This window comes from Aulonocara sp. 'chitande type north' Nkhata Bay, linkage group LG23, assembly GCF_057382095.1.
Source record: "Aulonocara sp. 'chitande type north' Nkhata Bay isolate Kocher_YH1m ecotype deep benthic linkage group LG23, A_spYH_male_GT1.1, whole genome shotgun sequence".
Taxonomy (NCBI): Eukaryota; Metazoa; Chordata; class Actinopteri; order Cichliformes; family Cichlidae; genus Aulonocara; species Aulonocara sp. 'chitande type north' Nkhata Bay.
In genome coordinates, this window is record NC_141365.1 from 4,665,479 (window position 1) to 4,686,008 (window position 20,530).

The window sequence follows — 20,530 nt, forward strand, 5'->3', positions numbered from 1 at the left end:
CTGTATCAGGTACGTGTGGCGAATTTGGACCATATCGTTCTTGTCTTTTATTTTGAAAAGCAGCATCAGTTCCCAGCTTCAGCTGCAAGCTTCACAGCTCAGATGCAGTTAGAGCTGTGCTCCTCTGCCTTCCAGAGCCAGGCTGGGTCGCCAAATACGCATAAATGTGTGCTTTGATAATATCACTTGCGTACTGTAGTTGGACAGCGTGTCTCATATCAAGCTGTCTTAAGGTTTTTTGTTTTGAGAGAGAAAAAACTTAGTACATTGCAATTGTACATTGCTAAAAAATAAAATAAATTTTAAAAAAAATCAAGGGAAGCTCTAATATTTACAGTATAAACACAAAGTCAGTTAAACTTCAAGGTTATTCTATTCAAGTTTTCTTGATAATTTGTATCACGTTTTCTTGCAAAAAAGAAAAGAAAAGAAACGAGAAGACAATCTCTCCTCATCCCTCCTGATCTTTTCTCTAGATTTAGCATGAGATACTTGCAGCCCATTTACATTGCACAGGAAATCCAACTTCAGTATAGCACATCCATACGTGCCATTGCAAGGCTTTCTCTGACTACTAGCACAGGAGTTTGCCAGTGGGACACTTGTACATGTTTCTGGCTAAACTGTCAGACGCAGAATCTCTGAGGGAGGTATGAGGGCCCAAGGTCCTCTACAGGGAGTCTTGAGATGCCATCGTTTCACAAGACTATTTCATGCCTGTCACATATGCTCAGTGTGAACTCGCTGTCATCTGTAATACAGGTCCCAGTAAAGGATGGGAAGTCATACCGCGGAGTCCATTTCTGACAGTTTGGTCAGAAATATGGACATGTGTAGTCTGCTGGAAATAACTTTGCAGGGCTCTGGCATTGCCCTTCATGTTCCTTCTCTAACAAAGGAGTCGATATTGGTTGTACTCCTTAGCTGATGTCCTTCTACTATCCTGCCCAGCTTTCCTAGTGTAACAGCCTGTCTCCTCATATCTCCTCCACACTCTTGAGGCTCTGCTAGAAGACTCAGCAAAGCTTCTTGTGATGGCAGATATTGACGGGCCATCCTGTGGGATCTGAAACACCTGTGCAATCTGAATGGGCTGCCTGTACCATTTCACGCAGCCAGTAATTACACTGTGACATTATCAAAGACAAAAATAGAGAAAAAAACAAGTCAAGAGAGATAAGGATTAGGCTGCATAGGTCTCTGCTTCCTAACATCTATTATTGTACGATCTACTGTACAATATAAAGCGCCTTGAGGCGACTGCTGTTGTGATTTGGCGCTGTATAAATAAAATTGAATTGAATTAAAACTGTGGTGACTCAGAGTTCCTTTAATTTTTTTGAGCTATGTATTTCATCTTTAACAGAGAAAAACACTCTGTGGTTTCTTTGTTTTGCAAAGCCATATCAGAATAGAGGATATAGGATTTACAACAGAGGAACCAACTAGCAGCTTTTGAACTCAGTTACTCATCAAACACAGAAAAAAAACTTTCTTGTTTTTGGAGGTCATACAACAGAAAGCAAATGTACATGGATGTAATGTTAAGAAACACGTTAAAGAGCTCATCTTGTTCCCTTGAAATACTAAATCAGACACAGATTAGTGCAGAGACATCATTTCTCTCATTTTATTCATGTTTGTAGGCTGTCTGACAGGTCTCTTAGTTACACTCAAGTCTCTGTAGCATTGGTTACCACACAATTTATTCCCCCAGAGTAATCATTCAAAACCAGCTAGTAGAAAAATCTGTCCCTGTGTGCACTGTTGAAAAAGATAATAAAAACAGATTTTCATTTAATTTGTAACAAATTAAATATATTTTTCACAAAGTGCAGCTTTGTAAAGAAAACACCTTTGCATAGTTTTTGCATCAATTACACCCATCAAAGCTGATAAAAAGAGACCTGACTATAGTGGAAACAGGCCTCTACAAAAAGCAGCATACTTGCTTGACCCAGACCGTAGGGCTGTGTTCAAAAGTGACCAAAGTTGCTTTTTCTTATTGCCTTGCTCAGAAACAAACAAACAAACAAACAAAAACCAGAAATGAACATCCTACTTCATCACAAGAAAAAATGTATCATCCAGAGCAAAGATGAAAGGATTCCAGAGATTCATAAGGGGAAAAAAGCAAAAAGACATTTACACCGATAAAATAAAAAATATAGTATAATGTGCAGAACATGACTTAGATGCCATTTCACACAGAAAGTTAGTTAAGTATCAGTTAACAGAGTGATATCAATTCATACCAGATGATGTGTTCTAAGTTGACAACACAACTAAAAATGTGTAATTTGAACATCAAACATCCCTGACAGTTAGAATTACAAGGCACTTAGAAAGTACAGTAGCCTGTTACTACTCAGCAACATATTTAAAGTTAGAGTCATGCAAAGACTCAGTCTGGATACTGATACAAAGAAGAAACAGCATAAATTTAGTTCAATCTTTTTTTTTCTTTTGTACCTCATAAGACTTACCCGTCCCCATGCTGCAGTTCACTCATAAAAGCAACACAATTAAAATAAAAATTTGCAAGTAATTTATAAAACAAACTAATTGGGAAGATATACTTCATCTTATTCCATAACCTGGATACAAAGAGAGCAAAATGGCAGTCTTCTATTTTTTAAAAATACATTTTTCAAAAACATAAAATGGGGCACGCATCCCCTAAAGGACAATTGCATTTCTAACTCCTGAGATTTGCACAAAGTGCTTATGGCATGTTGTGGAGCAGTAACTGCTTTTTCCAGGCCCCTAAACACATTTCTGCTTCGCTTCTTTCTTGCCACAGTGTTCAAAAAAGTGACAAAGTGAACCAATGGTTTGCACCATAAAGATTGCACGAAACATTTAAAAATAACCACAAATTGTATTTTAAAAAAAAGAAAAGAAAATCATTCTGTCTTCATAGACAACTTTTATAGTAAAGTATTTGTTGCTTCTGAACAATCTTATCAAATGTCATATTAGTGTTACTTGCGGTGACCTTCGTTCCTTAACACAACAACATTTTTGCTAAAACAGAAGCAAAACTAAAACTACCAAACTTGGCAAACCCCCCCAAAAAAATCCAGCTTAATTAACTAAATATACTTGAACTAAAGCCATGAATATTACTTAGTGCATGTATTTTTTTTAAATACCCTAAAAGTTGCATAGATATTTTTCCTTCTAAAACCTTTCTTGACAATATTGCATAGGCCACAGTTTACCAATAAACATACCTCAAAACACCAACACCGCACTGTTAAAGTGGTAAAGAGCATTTTTTGGAATAATATACTTGGTTTTGGAAACAAAAGTGGAAGTGGTCAGTGATAAGCCATAATGTCAGTTCTCCTTTAGGTTTGACAGTGGCATCAGGATGACGTCTCTGGGGGCAGAGTGAGAGAGAGTTTCATGGGCAGTCGCTGCCATCGTAGATTATGGACTTCTCCATGGTCAGATGGTAGAAAACCTTCTTGGAGATAAACCTGTTGAAGAATAGTTTTGGTTGAAAAGAAATTTAAAAATTTACATAAAAGCCAAACACAAATGCTGGCAAACATAATGGCATTTCTGTAATTTACACACTTCTGCAAAAAAAGAGGAACAAACTGTTCTAAACTATCGTGACCTACCGAGAGAAAGAGTTGTCAAAGATAAGGGTGTAGAGACCAGGATGCCGAACTTTCAGCTGTCCTTGAATGGTTTCTTTATGGGAAACGCAGCGAGTGAGAGGAATCAGGACCTGAGAACAGAACAGAAACAGGCCTTTAAAAATAATCTCAGTGCACAGGTGAAAGATTTGCCGCAGGTTTTCATAACAAATATAAATAAAGAATACGACGGTCATCAAAACTGAACCAAATCAAATTAAAAAAACAAACAAACAAACATCAGGATATACCGACAAGGGAGGGAGTTGATAGAACGCCAGATGAAAGGTCACAACTCATTTAAAACCTCTGACATTTTAAGTAAAGAATGTGCAGCTCACCCTGCTGAGCAACAATGGCTTCCTGCAGTGGTTTTCTTCAGTCAATAATGTTTGAAAAATAAAGCAAAAAGACCGTGCAGTCTGTAGGGGTGACCATGAAAGCACACACTGGGTCTGGTGATAACTTCTGCTTTGAAATCATCACCTGTGAGTGTGGGGTATTTGAGTTTGGCAACAACCGGAAAGCCTTTCATGCAGGTTTGCGATTTCCTTCCATTTAAAATGATGTAATCTGCAACAGTTGCTTTTATGGACGCTGCCAGTGGCAGACTTACAAGATGTGCACATCAACACATGCTCACAGTGTTTAGGCCTCTACACAAGAGGCTATATAAAAAAAAGGTAGACAGAGATTTCCTGAGCTCACAGTAAGTTAACTGTACCTTTGACTGTTGCACCGGAGTGTCAGTGGACTCCCGGTAAACCACGCTGAAGAAGATGCTCTTGGGCTCGGAGGAAAACATCCAGCTTATAGTTGGCCCAGAATCAATCACAGCAACAGTAATAACACTGTAGCTACTGGACTTAATGAAGAGCTCCCGGGAACTCTCACCAAACTTAGCGATATCATCAATACTGAGAGGGACAGCCACCCTGTAATGATAATGAAGGTTTATGATTAGGGATGAGACCAGAACCAGAACCCATAGATATTTAAAGGATACCTTTTAATAGCAAACTTCTGACTTCAGGTTTTCCAGCCATATAAGATTTATTGCCAAGAAGGATTGTTACAGCAAAGAAATAATCAAATTTCCTTATGTTTTGTGCTAAGTTTAAGCATGATATATATTTAGACCACATGAAAACTCACGTGACTTCTCCTGATTTGAGAAGGTTGATCTCTGAATCCTGAACAGTGGGAACTTGCTCGTCATCAGGGGTCACTTCTCCTGTGCTTCTACAAAATCCGAAACGAGACGCAGAGAACAATCGTTATGAAAACTGTTGTGCAACACTTCAGTGGCAAAGACCTATTAAACAAAATAACTCACATCAACATAAAACTCCACAGCATCTACACAGAGTGCAGCTAATTTTAATCTGTATTTTAAATTTTGCTGGGACATGCTCAAACATCATATGCATTTGAAGTGGACTCAGATTTGTACCCACGGGTCAGTACTTTTGCATTTTAATGGATCATTTCTGCATGTTTTACCTCATTTCACCCAAACACAAATGCTTAATGTTAAAAACGCCAATTACATTGATTTTCAGCAACCTCACATCTTTGCTGCATAAATGTTATGATGATGCTGGTTAAGTAACCTGTTTCACACTAATAAAGCACTTTTTTGTTATAAAAGTTTCTTTATTTTAAGAACTATTAAGAGCAGTACACAAACATGTGTTCTCCAGAAAATGAAAGTAATCTGGTGGTACCGCTTCCTTTATTTCTTTTCTCTTATCTGTAAACACAACCCAGCAAACACGATCGAAACCCCAACATAACATCCCTGGTCACAACCGGTCGCGGTAGGCCTGCAAACACCGAACCACAGACATGTTGTCGCTGTTTCCATGTAGAACAGAGTGTTTTTAACAAAGTGATACATCTATTCAGATTATTGCAACGAAGGAATTAAATGCAACTGTCTTTCTTTGTTTTTTAGAAACTGACAGCTAATTTGTTTATTGCAGGATTGTGAACAGATGGCCACATGTCTCTGTGCACAAAAACAAGCATTACCAGAGTCTCCTCTTTAAAAAAAACAAAACAGTTTTAGGTCATTCATGTTTGCAGCCATCTGCTGTTTCATTTGTTGCTGTTGGATTTAACTTTTCTATCTGTGATGTCAGCATAATAAATCCAGGGAACATAACCTAGTTGAGCAACAACTCAATTAGCTCAGTAGTATAAGAACTGGGCTTGTTCATCACCACTGAGGTAAATGTTTGTTCTTTTTATTCTTGCTGTGGACAATGTTTTATTTTGTTTTATTCTAATCAACTAAGATTACTAGAAAATAATTATTGAATGCCTCTTTCTCACGAGGCCTCTCAAAGTGATGTCAGTGGGTTTTTTTAAACCAGGACTGGACCTTGACAAAAACGCCATCCGATGGTTATTCAACACTGAAATGTTTGCTTTGAAGTCTGTGAAGAGTTTTGTATCAACTCGACATTAACAAGCCGGCTGGTGCCACGTTTATGGTCTTTTCTAAGAGCAAAGCGAGACACTCACAACAGTTACGTGTTTTAAACAGATAACGATAATGTTACTGTTAATAATATAAGTTAAGAGCTGCTTAATTACTGGTGCTCAGCACTGTGGTATCTTGTGTTTTTTCTGATTGATCTCTCCAGCTGAGTTTCACCTGAGGACCCTGAGCAGTTAATGACAGAGTGACACGCTGACTCTGAAAACAACACGCGGAGCAATGACTCATCGGCATCCGCTCCGCTTTGTCTGCCCATAGACGCTGCACTCACAAATCCAGCGCTCCTGGATGCCTGCGGTCTTGTTCTCCCTCCAGGGACCCTGCAGTGGTCTGAGAGGTGGTATCACTGTCGTACACACCATTTACCTCCTCTTCTGTGATGATGTCAAAAGCTTCAGATGTGTTACTAGGATCTGACACTGAGAGCGAACAGGTAAATAAAGCAGATTAAATGCAACAAAGAACAATGTGCAGTCTGGAGTAAATAAAAAATCATGCAAGCATTAAAAAGGAAAAATGTAACAGGACTGAATTGAGACGAATGACGCAGTTTGGGGTTTTTTTTTCTGAATTTGAGCCAAACTGCGTTTTTCTCTGAATGAAAATGTCATCATCTTCCCCATTTGTCTATTGCACAGGAATTCACAGTAAAGGTTTCTGTCCTCCTTCCTCAACTAAACTTTCACTTCTGCTTACATGAAGAGTGAGGGTCAGATACGTACACCAAGAAACTATCGGTGCATGTGGACATTTGTGAAATTAGTGAGTAAACATGTTTCTTCTTCTCACCTGTGACCCTGGGAGTTGGTATGTATGAAGCTGGTTCAGGAGGTGGTTGAGGTCCAGCTCCAGGTGGAGGAGGCTGCACATCCGAGGGGCTTAACTCTGCTGCCGTGAACCTCTCCACCACTGCACTATGTTGGGTGTAGCAGTGCCTGCAGCAGCGCTCCTTTTTCCCACTTTGCTTGGTCACAACATAGTTGTTGCTGCAGTAGTAGCAGAAGATGCGGCCACAGAGCCTACAACATTACAAATAAATAACTAAACATACATGCATAGAAATAGTTTACCCATAATCCACATTTTTATCATCACTCGAGTGTGAAAGTGGATTTGATTCTACGTTACATGCAGTGTGAAAATCAATTCAGGGTATGCACAAACATGAAAAGGAGAGTAGGCCTTGGTGCAGAACCAAACCTGCAATGATGTCTGCGCAGCCACCAGGTGAACTGGCCTTTGCAATCGAGACAGTTGGTGGCCTCCTGATCCACCAGCCACCAACGCTCCTCTGCTCGCAGTTTCTGCTCAAATTCCAGAGCATCAGACTTCTGCCACAGAGCATCTTTGTCCCTGATTCAAGCACAAAAATGACAATGAAACGTCAGATTTCAGTCTTGTCTTCAGTCTAGCCTTTAAATTTTTTTGCGTGGGATGGATTTGGCTCAATTCTCAATATCAACTCAATATTCAAAGCAGTTGAAGTATCGTGAACAATTACTCGCTGAACAAAATTTGTCATTTAGTTGGACTTCACTGCTTTAATGCAAAAGAACGCATACAAACTGAAACATGGAATATCTCTCCATTTCTGAAACGATGCAACTAAGACAAATAATGAAGACGTGCATAATAAAAGAGCACAAATGGAAGAACTAACGTGGGCACATCCCACTGGAGTTGCATGAATCACTGTTTTTGTGTTTCATTCTATGCAGAGTATGAAAGCGTTTGAGGTTTCTGAATACAGTGAATAATGGTACACAAAAAGCTGTTGTTTATGTCAGTAGAGTCTCTCACCAACATTTTCTGCTCTTGTCTCCATCAAAGTCTTTCTGTCAAATCCAATCTCAGTAATTTAGCTCAGCATTTAGAGAAGCCTCCCCTCACCTGCTCCTCAGACCTAATGACACCTTTCCTCACTAAAATTTTCTCTCCTTGTTGACAGTCTTGCAAAGAACTACAAGAGACAATGGCCATACTTTAAGAGTTCGATGAGCCGCTCTTCAAGGTTCGTCTTGGTTCTGTTGAGGTCATCGATCTCTGCGGTCATCTTCAGATGACTGCTTTGTTTGTCAGCTTCCGCCGTCTTCAATTTCTCCTTTAATTCCTCGCAGGTCTTTTGTGCGGCCAGGAGTGCTTCTTCAGCCCTTTAGACACGAGAAAATTAGTAGAGATCCCTTTTTCCATTAAAAGTTGGAATTCACAAGTATTACTGATTATGAATGTACCTGGTTGCTGCGTCTTTGAGTTGCTCAATCTCGCTTTCATTTTCACGAATGGTTGCTTCTGTCTTGGTGATGTGAGCATCTTTCTCTCTCGTTAGGTGCAAGCATTCCTCATTCTCAGCCTTCGTAAAACAAATGCATGCAGTGTATCCATTAGCAATTTTTGTGTTATTTATAGAAGGTTTTTCCATATAAAAAAAAAAACAACCCTATTTATAATTGTTTGTTTTTCAAAGCCCTCTTGCTCTATAGGAGGGTATAGAAAAATAAATGGGAGCAACAACAGAAACCTGTGTTAAACCAGTATTTGATGATATAAGGCCACAACTGCATTAAAACACCTAACCTCATGCACAAACATATGACCTCAAGCACACTTAGGTAAGCCATGTATCTGATGACGATCACAGAGCTTGTGTATCTACTCCACTTTTACAACTAAAGACAAATTGGTCTTACAATAAACATGTCATTACCTGTGAAAAGAATAAAAGTAAAAGAGACTTAAAGGAAATCTGCTGAGGAACAAAACAAATAATAGAATTTGTCATATTTTATGTAATGTTTAGCTTCCTTTGCTCCAATCATTATGCAAATAATTAAAATGTTGATGTCTGCTCCAGGCTATATATTAAATATTAGAATTCTTGGTGATCTAACTAGTATTTTTCCAACATGACTTTGTATCTACTTGTGTTGTTGCCATAAATGGCTGGATTAGACTGCATTTGAAAAATACAAACCTGTAGTTCAGAAACTTTAGCCTGCAAGCTGGACTTGTTCCTCTGCTCCTCCTGCAGCTCGGCCGTCACCTTGTCCAACTGTTCGTTCAAACTCTGAAATGTGAGCGTAAGAGAAGGGTTTCACAGCCATGCTCGTGTCTTTGAACTAAACGATAATGAGCTAACAGATTATAATAACAATGTCAACATGCTGTTACTGATCGTCATTTTATTCTAGGGTGTTACCTAAAAAAAGTTTAATGTGCTCATTAGTGCTAAACGCAAAGTACAGCTGGAGCTGAATGTTTTTGATCATAAATCAAAAGCTCTGAGACCAACTGAAATTTTATCTAGTCATGGCTCTAGATGAAAAAGCCAGAGGACGCCAGAAGGAAACATGTACACCAAATATTCTGAAGTTGTTTCATCTGAATTAACAATGACAACAGGTGCTGCTGAAGACAAAGTCCGGGGTTCAATCCACTGGTGCACGTGAACGGCTTTCTGAGATATTCTGGTGAAAGCAATGAACTGACTGAGATGTCTATCCCCGAGTTCAGTTATTAAAATTAATTACTGCTGGTTTAAGACAAGTCGTGATTAACATATTTATTCCTCTCACCTTTATCTGCACTTGATAGTTCATGCTCTCTGAGCTCATCTGGAACTTGATGGCCTCCATCTCCTCTTTGTTTGAGTCCTTAATGGTTTGCACTTGGTTTTTAGTCTTTTCCAGTTCTTCTTGGAGCTCCACGATAGTCTGCGGAAGTGCCTCTTTCTGTGTAAGCTCCTTTCTTAAACTGTTATTCTCCAGTTGTAGTTCTTCCATACACTTCTCTAGTCGCTCAACCCCTTTCTCCAGCTCTATAATCTTCCCAGAATCGCCTTCCCAGTGCCCTCTGACCTCCTCTTTTTCTGCACTCAGTTTACAGATGGTCATCCCCAGCTCTGCCATCTCGGTGTTTGCCCTGTGCAAACCCTCGCGGATCTCGTTGTTCTCTAAAGCTAGCTTTCTATTGTCTGCCTTCAGGGTAGACAACTCTTCTCGCATGGCGGCTGCAGCTATGGCTAGCTCGGCATGAGCAGCGACTTCGTGATCATGCTTTTCAATGAGCGCCTCTTCCTTCTTTTTGCACTCCACGAGCTCTGCAACATGCTTCTGATTCAGTGCCTCTGTCTGGGATTTAAGTTGCTCAGTCAGGGTCCTGAGCTCATTTCTTTGGGCTTCTGTCACCTCCAGCTGTGCTTTTAACTTTAACTTTTCTTCCTCAGATCTCTGCACCTGCACCCTAAGGTCCAGGACTTCTGCCTGGAGTCTGGACACTTCTTTCATCCTGACTTCCAACTGGACTTCAACCACAGCTAGTTTTCCGATTATTTCCTGATTTTCCTTGGCTTCGACAGCACTCCTCTCCAACTGCGCCATCTCCATCACCTGCTTCTCAGAGGTCACACTTTTAAGCATTTCACTCTGTTTAGCACAGGTGGCTTCAGCATCAGCTTTGGCAATCTCAAGTTCCTTCTCCTTGGTCTCCAAATCTTTTAGCCTGGACTGCAACTTAACAAGGTCAGTCTCTTTACTCTCGAGCTGGGCCTCTTTGACTTGGAGCTGTTCCTGAAGACTGGCTTCATTATTGCGTGAAGCTCCTAAGTTTTTTTCCAATTCTCCAATTTGTCCATGAGCATTCTTCAAGTCTGCCTGGATGAGGTTAAGAGCTGCTTTCCCAGTGTTCTGCTCCTCCCTCAGACTCTGATTCTCCTGCTCCAGACGCTTCAATGTGGTCTCTGAGAGCTTTGCAGCCATGGTGGCTCGCTGCAGACTTTCATCCAGCTTACAGTTCTCTTCACGCAGTCGCTTTTCTTTTTCATCTACTGTCACCTTGGTGTCATCCAGCTGGCTTCTAAGTTGTTTCTCAGAAGCTCTTAAAGCTGCTAATTCAGCCTCAAGCACCGATCTGTTTTCTGCCATCTCCTTTTCTAGCTCGGAGTACTCTGTCTTGCCGTTTTCTATCTTCGTAGCTTGTTCTTTGACATTCTCCTCCAGCTCAGCAATCCTAGTATTCAGTTTGTCTCTCTCTGTGATCAGACCCTGGTTCTTGCTTTGCAGCTGTTGTAGTGTCTCAACGCTGCAGGCTAGCTCCACCTCTTTTCTTTTAAGCTGTTCTATAAGGGAAGCAACTTCTGCTTCTAAAGACTCTTTCAAGTCACCAATATTTTTCTGCATCTCATCTTTATCTTCTTGTGCCCTCTTCTTCACCTCTACTACCTCTTTCTCTTTCTCCTCTAGAGATCGTTGGAGGTCTTGCAGTTGCCTCTGTAGGTTGCTAGCCTCCTTCTCTTTCACTACCAAGGCCCCCTGCAACTTGTCAACTGTAAAGCACTGCTCCTCCACTTTTTCCTCCAACTTGACTTTCTCCTCAGACACAGACGAAAGTAATGCTCCGAGTTTTGTTTCAGCATCCTTTGCAGATGTCTCTTTGACTCTAAGCTCTTCTTCTAGCCTTTCTGTTTGCCTCCTCTTCTTCTCAACCTCAGCTACTGCTTCTAACTTCCCTTTCTCTGCTTCTTTCAACCTGTCCAGCAACTCGTGTATCTTTTGTGCAGAATCAAAGGACTTGGCCGTCTGCTGGTCCTTCTCATTCAGAAACCCGCCCATCTTGGCCATGAGCTCCATGTTCTTCCCCTCAGCAACAGCCAGCTTTTCCTGAAGCAGCAGCTGCTCAGCCTGCTTGGCTTGTTCCCCAGTTCTGAGTGCTTCTACCTCTCTGGATAAAGCCGTCTCTCTCTGCTGCAGAGCATAAAAGTTTTCTTGCAAGCCTTTTTGTTGCTCATTAAGTGTAAGCGATGCATCCAGCTGTCTCTGCAGATCTACAACAACTCCTCTCAGCTCTTCACTCTCCTCGCCAAGCTGCTGCATCTTATCTTGGAGTTCTCGGTGCTTCAATTCTGAACGGTCAAGCTCAAGTCGAAGTTCTTCAACTTCACTGACATCTTCTCTGCAGGCAGGCAGCGACTCATTCAGGTCATTCAGCAGACCCTGACCATAGTCAGGGCTGGAAAGGAACTCAGATGCTTGCTTTATGATTTCAAGGGAAACAAAGGAAGAAGAAAAGGAATAATGAAAATCTTGCAATCATTTGAAAGTTAATAAAAAATTAAATGATGTTATTAGAGACAGACATCAGTTACCTGGGAGTAAGAGCTGGCCAGACTGTTAATACTGGAACTGCGACTGGGTGGTTTCCACATATGGCCAGGTGAGTTTGCACTTCCCAGTGTCCTCCTGTTAATTATAAAACAATTCAGATAATGAGAAATATGGATTAATGTCAGACAACCTGACTAAGTGGGTTCAAAGGCAGAGATATATCACCTTTTAATGTTCTTTTAATTTTACATTATTTTCATTAGTTATTTTGTTACCTTGCAAAAGTCGGCCAGGAGGCATCAAGGTCATAACCTCTTGATGCTACGTCAAACTGGACTTCGTTGAGCTCGTACAGGTGACTGATGATGTCCACACTAAGGTGAGGCTTCAAGAAGGGACTTCTTGCATAGTACCAGTCACTGTGAGGACAGAGGTGAGAAAGACAACGTGACAGCACACAGCAAAACCACAAAAAACAAATTAAGTTTAAAATTTGAACTTTAATAATATACTTTTGAAAGTAAACACTAAAGAAAGGAAATGTCACCTAGAAAAATTACACACACACACACACACACACACACACACACACACACACACACACACACACACACACACATTAAGCTTCTTAGGCTGTAGTAAATAGTCTGTAGCATCAAAAATCAACCATATTTCTCTTTAAAATTAAGATTGAGAATTTTGCATTTTTCTATTCATTAAAATAAGTCTACCGCACTAAACACACTCATTTCACTCAAGTAAGTGACTGAACTGAAAGCGACTTCATAATAACTAGACTGTTATACATACTCTACTATTATTTCGTAGGAGAGCTACTTCTAGGACGTTCATTAAGAGAACAGAAAACAATGACGTCAAACGCTACATCAAACAGAAAAATCAACATCTGATTCAGTTTCCATGATTGTCAGCCATAAACAGCTGGCTCACTTCTGCCAGTGTTTCATGGGCTTTATTCAAATTTAACAATCTTGTCGATTTAAATCAAATATGTGTGTTCTTTTATTTTTTAATGTCAGCATAGAAATAATCGGGCTGTGACAGGCTTACCTGGTGACTCTCTGGTTCATTAGGCACTGCTGCAGCGTGTCAGCCAGTCGCTGATGTACGAGGGAGTAGCGAATAAATGCTCTTCCTTTCCCCAGAGATGTTTTTAGCTATTAAAGCAAATCAGAGATTATTACACATGGTCCTTAAAAAAACATGTACTGACATTGCCGGGAGTCAAAGACTACAAAGAAAAATATCTTTCTGTTTAGCCTTTCCGAAAACAAAATGAACAACTCTAGTCTCTAAATAACCATACAAAATCTAACTGAAAGACAGGCACAAATAATATAAAACTGACAACAAGAAACACATTAAAAAGCAAACAAAAAAATTCACAATATGTTGTTAATTAAAGCCACTTAAACTACTAAAATGCGTCCTGAGTTTTATATATTTATATATATACAGAGTACACACAGCAAAAGACTGATCGCCGTTAAATGCAGAACTGACCCCCACAGGAAATCCGTCTTACCTGTTGCAATAAGACTGTACAACTCTTTCTCGCTCTGTAGACGACTTTTTTAGGATTGATATTAATGTAATTTATGTCTTTTTACTCAGATTGTGCATTATTATTATTATCGTTATTCATCTGTATGTTATTGAATGTTTTTCCCATTCCCCCATTATATGCTGGTACTCTATTTTTATTCATTGCACCGACATTATGTCACTTGCATTCATAGTTATTTTATTTTATTCTATTCTTGTATAATCATTTTTTCCTCTCTTGCCGCAGTGAACATGTCTATGACAAAATAATTTCCCTCGGGATAAACACAGTTTTTAGATTTTTCAGATTCTAAGTAACAAGGCAAAAATTGAAGTATGTAACTAGCATGAATGTTTAAAGGTCTGTCTGATATTGTCACCATGCAACCAGAACTATGTTACTCTGTTTCCACATATCTCATTACTGTTTCTCACACCTGGCACAAAATCGTAAATAGTCAGCTTCAGATGGTTGAGATTAATGTGCCGCCTGAGGACACATGACGCCCACTCATTTTCATGACTATTACCTGCTCTATTCTCACTCAGGTGCACTGTAAGGGTTATAGGGGTTTAAGGTCTGACCCGACAGTGCTGGACACCTCAATCTGGTGATGTCTAGGAAAGTTCAGAGCTGCAGTGCATTTGTGGAAAGTGGCTTTAGTGGTGTCATTATTAACAAATCTCACCTCAGTGATGGATTTGACAAAGCGGATACCGTCATTGGCTCCTTTGATCTTAGCCAGGCATTCACTGAAGTAATCCCAGTAGTCTTTCTTTGTGCCAAGAAATGTGGTCTTCTCCTTCTGGTCAAACTGAAAGAAGGTATCAGAAACTGTAAGAAAGCGACATGGCACCCAAACTATCCTGAATTGAAGTCTATATGAGATTTCCACAGCAGCAAAAATGGTGAAAGAAGTATAAAGTTAGGTCCACAGGCTGTAAGACATCTTTTGTGGTTTTGACTGTAAAATCCTGGAATTTTAAATCAAACAATCAAGATATGATTAAAGTGCAGACTTTCAGCTTTAATTTAAAAGCATTTTATTAACTATTAACAAATTAAAGCCACTTTTATGTATTGTGTGTATAGTTTCCAAGGCTCAAAAGTAATTGAGCGCCTGACTGATAAATAGTTTTACAGCCAGATGAAGCCTGTATTAGACATAAAAGTTCTGGAGTTGATTCAAATTGTTCAACTTTGAAGTCCAAACAGTTGCCAATACATGCGAATGCATTTACCAGCTCAATAACACCAAAAGGCCTGAACGGCCACAGAAGACGACTAAAGCGGATGATGAATGAATTACAAATAAGATAAACACCTTCATAGCATCTAAGTAAGTCAAGAGCAATCTCGAACAGGTAGGTGTATCCCTGTCAAAGTCTGCAATCAGAAGATGCCTTTATAAATGTTAATAATACAGACCGTTCACAACAAGGAGCAAACCACTAGTTGCACTCAAGAACAGAACAGCTAGATTGGACTTTAACAGAAAACATCTGAAACGGTCTGTCCAGTTCTAGGGAACAGGAAAAAAGTCTTTGGTCAGATGAAACATTTAACTTATACCAGAATAATGGCAAGATGGAGAATGGAGAAAGAAACGAATAGCTCACCATCCAGAGCATACAACATCACATGTCAAACATGGAGGAGGCAGAGTTATGGCATGGCTTTGTATGGTTGCCAGTGGAACCAGGACACTGATGTTTGTTGATGTGAAGGCTGACAGAAGGAGCAGAATGAAGGAAAGTGTACAAGGCCATGCTCTATGCTCAGATTCAGCCAAATGCTCCAAAACTGATCAGAGCTTCACAGTACAAATGGATAATAACCAAAAGGACACTGCAAAAGAAACCCAAGGGTTTCCTCAAGGTTGGGAAATACTCTTCAAAGATCAAGTCAAGTCATCTGATCTCAACCCAATAGATCAGGGGTGGGGGAACCCAAGGGCCGGTGTCCTGCAGGTTTTAGATGTGTTCTTGATCCAACACAGCTAATTTAAATGGCTAAATGACCTCCTCGGCATGTCATGAAGTTCTCCAGAGGCCTGGCAATGAACTAATCATTTGATTCAGGTGTGTTGACCCAGGGTGAGATCTAAAACCTGCAGGACACCGGCCTTTGAGGCCTGGAGTTCCCAACCCCTGAAATAGAGCATGCAATATCCAACTGAAGACAAAACTGAAGGCAGAGAAATCCACAAACGTCAACAACTGTAGGATAGCTGCAATAAAAGCTTAGAAGAGCTTCTGAAGGGAGGAATCACAGCTTTTAGTGATGTCCATGAGTTCTAGACTTTAGGCAGGGAAAGCATTTCATCAGAATACAAACAATCCTTATATTTAAAATTATGTTAGTCTGTCCAGTTAATTTTAAGCTTCTGAAAATGGGGTCTATGATTTATGATAAACAGTTAATGCTAATTTTATGTTAAATCCCATAAATTAAAGGTGAAAGGTTGCACTTCAAGAAATAAAGAGATGGAAAATTACAAAAAGTTGTCACTGTCAAAAAACCCTTTGGACCTAAACTTCCTGTTGAAGAAGACTTTTTCTTTAATATATAGATATATTTTATATCAAGGCAGCAGAATTTTTTTAAGTGTTTTTGACTCTTGATTCAATTTAGTGCCTGGAGAAGTCAAACAGGAAGGTAAGTATTTACAGACACTAGTTAAGGACAAATAAGATCATTGAGTAATGTGTCATGTAAAATGCTGTGTTTCTCCAGTTAATTAGCTTCCTGTCCATTTTCTTAATTTTGTTTCATCTAAGAAACTACGTGTTGTTCCTTAGCTAGCTGTGTAACCTCACCTGCAGCAGGTACTCCAGTTTGTTGGCAAATTTCTGGAGATTGGTGCTGTCATCTGTGATTGGCTCCCCAGTTTCTCTGTATTCCTTTGCAAGCTCTGCAACAGACTCTGAAATAGACACAAAAATAATTCCAAACCGATCACTGGCAAAGCAGGTAGATTATGTTGGAAAACTGGGAACTGTTCATACATTTTATATAAAGTAAACTTAAAAACAGAAAGAAGCAGCATGTCTTCATTCAGCTAATTTATTAAGACAGGAAACTGAGTGAATGCAAAGTGTACATTTCGGTAACACACAAACTCAAATAGTCCTGGTACCTATAACTCTAACCACTTCCACTGTCACGCTCTTCCAGTAAAGCTGATTTTTACATAAAAACTTGCCTCTTATCCATCGTAAAAACTGGAAAGACACCCGTGATGGATGCACTCTGAGCACGCATTCTCTGTCTCGCTGCATGCTGACAGAGGCTGCCACCACACCCTTACAACACAAACATGAGGTCAGATGCCTGTGCTTCCAAATGGTTTGTTGGCAAGGGTCAGTCAGTCTCCCTCTGCTAAACTGTACTCAGACTTGACTCTATGGCAGACATCCTGAAATCACAGCTTGCTAACTCTCTTTCTCTTCTTCTCAGTGAGGCCATGTCAGTTAACAACTGACGTCTGCCAGTGTAATTGCACACACACACACATTCAAACACACACACACACACACGCACACACACACACACACACACACACACACACACACACACACACACACACACATTCAAACACACACACACACACAAAGCTGACAAACCATGCAAATCTCGGATAATCCTCTGGAGCTGGTTCTCCTCGACCCTAGTCCCCGCAGCCATGGCCCCACCTCTCGCTCCCTGGCAACCAGGGGTCACAGGGTCGTATAAAGTCTGCTGAATCAGAAAATCAGAACCAGTTAGGAACAAAAGGAGGATCACAGCTCCCTCTTTATTCTCTTATGGCCACATATGATCCACACAAACGTGTGTGAGGATGAGAACACTTCTCAACATCTTTGCGGCAAATGCAGTTTAGGCCAGAAATTCAATCTAACAGAGGTACAATAGTTTGTGACAGAGCACAGTATTTACTGTGGATATCAGATTTCAACAAAAGGCTAAACATAAATACATCCTCATAGGTCTCTACTACAAAGCAAGTTTAATGCGCGGACGGTATCTTTCTGTTATCTGGATTCACTTCTCCTAACATTATCAATCAGGATAAGCAGGTTATTAATTCACTAAGTTAGCTCATCTAATCAGTTACAACTGCTGATAAGTGTACTGGCAACAGAGCTGCTGATTATTAAAAGTAAGATGAAACTGTACTATGAGAAAATACATTGTGGTTAACACACAGCACAGACTGAAAGAATAAAAGAAAAGAGGTGCTATATTAATAACATTTAACCTAGTTGAAGTCAGGAAAGATTGTTGACTGTGTAAGTTAACAGTCTTATCAAAATCAGGTTTCTGTCATTACAGACAGGAGAATCTGATGGATCATAACTGAGTATTTTATTAAATTAATTTTCAAAGTACAGTTTTAGTTCTTATTCTTTAACCTACAGCCTCGGTGGTGTTTAACAGTCTGAGAGTAAAAAATAAATATATTTTAAAAAATTCAAGCATATGTTCAGGCTATCTGCAAATTTGGTCAGCAAGTTCAAACAGCTGCTCTGTTTTAGGATCATACATTAAGGCTTACAGAAAAATAAAATTGTTTTTTTCAAATTGTTTGAAGCCATCAGGTTAAAAAAATCAAACACAAAAACTTTATAAGCTATAAACAAACTTCAGAGCCTCTTACAATCGGAGGACAGAGGTCAGAGGAACCGTCCAGCAGTAGTGAAGTTACCTGAATAAAAAAATAATAATCCTATTTTATACTGCAGGCCTCAGATAATTGAAACAGTAAAAAGGCACAAACATTTGAAGGATCAACTGTAAAGGCAAGATTGTTGCTCACACACAGAGTAAACCTCGTTGGGGTGGTATGCTGGAAAACGACGCATATCGGCTTATAGTATTTATTAAAATTGTTGAGCTGTACATAAATACATGAAAACCACAACCAAAGGAAGTTAATACATAACGTGATAATCCTGTCGGGGGTATTAGTTACAGCAGGCATTTCTTAATTGGTTTGTAATTAGTATTGTATGTGTCTAAAACTTGGGAATGTAAGATAACACCCATTATGATAGCACGACGAGCATTTGTGGTGGCGTCAACGTACGTTTTGGTTTAACGTTACATTTGTATGCTACCTGACCAGGTAATGTGAGTCTCCTGGTAACAACGTTCAAAACGCTGGTAACAGCTGTAACTAACTCTTCACTATCGCTTCTCCAAACCCCTTATAACCATACCGTAGGACACACAGCTGATATATGAAACTCTTAATCACGTTCCTTTGTGTTTTTGTCACGGTGACGTTACTTTCGCTTCGACACATTTAACGGGTATTTTAAAAATAACCCTGACATCAGCGGGAAAAGCTAACTTAAATAATCTGACATGTTTCTACATAGCTGCTTAATAAAAATAACAAAAGAACAACAACTTTAACATACTTTTAGTGGTTCAACTCAACCCATAACAACCAACACAGAGCGTTTAATGCGTCCACACAAACTTGTTAGGAGTGTCCTGATTGACAGGAAGTCACCCCATTGAGAAAGCGACATTCGGTCTCCCCACCAATCACTGCGGGGCTTGTAGGCGGGCTCTAGATAAGCGCTGGATAGTTTGTTTGCCTAGCAAACAGTGTGGTCATGTGACCTAGTGTCCCTATTTCCACGAGTGTCCCACTTTACTTGTCCTTTACTTGTCAGCAGAGCAGCTTTGTGATTAGAAAAGGTTTGGTAGATTATTATACTCTACAAATCTGCCCAGAAAAATAATAATCTTTGCAATCAGCACTGCAACATCTCTCGATCAATGTTTGATTCATTTTTATTTGTTTTTAAATATGTACCATTGTTTTTATATTTTATATTTATATATTTATTACTTCTATTTAAACCTTGCACTGAGTTTTTTCTATATGTTTTAGTCTGAGCTTGTGCATCGTAATTTCATCCTGCATTGCGTCCTTGAGGTTGTGCTGAATGACAATGAAATGACTCTTGAATCTAATAGCATGAATCAATATGAATGTCCTTCAGAAAGCTTGTAATTTTTTAATATACATTTCATTCTAATTCATGAGTGATTTCTGAAATAAATTTTCAAAAATTGGAAAGCCATTATTTGTTAATAATTTGGTGTGCCACAGAACAGATATTGTGACATCTAATGTGGATTTCTGTTTCTAGCATTTACACCCTATTTTTTTAAACCTTTACAGCTTCCACAGGAGCACAAATAATTAGAAACACATTTTGGTGATATCACTATAGTTGAGGTAAAAAAAGTTGAGGAGTACAGAGGTCTGACCCAAGACTTTGTGGACTGGTGCCAGCTGAACTACCTCCAGATCAACGCCAGTAAAACCAAGGAACTGGTGGTAGACTTCCGCAGGCACAAGCATTCTCCACTGCAACCACTGAACATCCAAGGTATGGACATTGAGGCTGTGGACAGCTACAGGTACCTTGGTGTTCATCTGAACAACAGACTGGACTGGACTCATAACTCAGACGCCCTCTACAGGAAAGGGCAGAGCAGGCTGTACCTGCTGCGGAGACTCAGGTCATTTGGGGTGGAGGGCCCACTCCTGAAGACCTTCTATGACTCTGTTGTGGCTTCTGCTATCTTTTATGGCGTGGTCTGCTGGGGCGGCAGCATCTCTGCTGGGGACAGGAAGAGACTGAACAGGGTGATCCGAAGGGCCAGCTCTGTTCTAGGATGCCCT

The 20,530-nt window shown here is 39.8% G+C and overlaps 1 protein-coding gene across 7 annotated transcripts; it reads right to left on the reverse strand.

Annotated features, from left to right (window-relative positions):
- Window positions 1-2,642: 2,642 nt before the first annotated feature.
- Window positions 2,643-19,338, reverse strand: fyco1a (FYVE and coiled-coil domain autophagy adaptor 1a). Of its 7 annotated transcripts, none has more exons than XM_086282579.1 (19): window positions 19,248-19,338; window positions 18,482-18,529; window positions 17,448-17,559; window positions 16,641-16,747; window positions 14,510-14,635; window positions 13,326-13,432; window positions 12,530-12,673; window positions 12,296-12,389; window positions 9,729-12,182; window positions 9,128-9,220; window positions 8,388-8,506; window positions 8,139-8,306; window positions 7,357-7,509; window positions 6,946-7,175; window positions 6,428-6,575; window positions 4,806-4,892; window positions 4,375-4,585; window positions 3,633-3,742; window positions 2,643-3,485 (listed from the first exon to the last, which is right to left on the reverse strand). In XM_086282579.1, the coding sequence occupies exons 3-19, from the start codon at window positions 17,506-17,508 to the stop codon at window positions 3,410-3,412; spliced, it is 4,488 nt and encodes a 1,495-aa protein (XP_086138705.1). In that variant the 5' UTR covers window positions 17,509-17,559; window positions 18,482-18,529; window positions 19,248-19,338; the 3' UTR covers window positions 2,643-3,409. The 7 variants fall into 7 exon arrangements, with proteins under 7 accessions (XP_086138705.1, XP_086138704.1, XP_086138703.1 ...); XM_086282578.1 differs by having other exon boundaries at window positions 17,448-17,562; XM_086282577.1 differs by lacking the exon at window positions 19,248-19,338 and adding an exon at window positions 18,641-19,144 and having other exon boundaries at window positions 6,428-6,530; window positions 17,448-17,562.
- Between the last annotated feature and the right edge of the window lie 1,192 nt (window positions 19,339-20,530).

Bases quoted from the DNA above. Each gene is read 5' to 3' on its own strand.
- fyco1a (XM_086282575.1), bottom strand. From the start codon at position 18,805: ATGCCTGCTGTAACTAATACCCCCGACAGGATTATCACGTTATGTATT. The intron at 16,748-17,447 runs GTTTGTCAGCTT...TGTCTATTTCAG, and splicing joins GATTATCCGAGATTTGCATG to AGTCTGTTGCAGAGCTTGCA. The intron at 3,486-3,632 runs GTAGGTCACGAT...ATTCTTCAACAG, and splicing joins TTTGACAACTCTTTCTCTCG to GTTTATCTCCAAGAAGGTTT.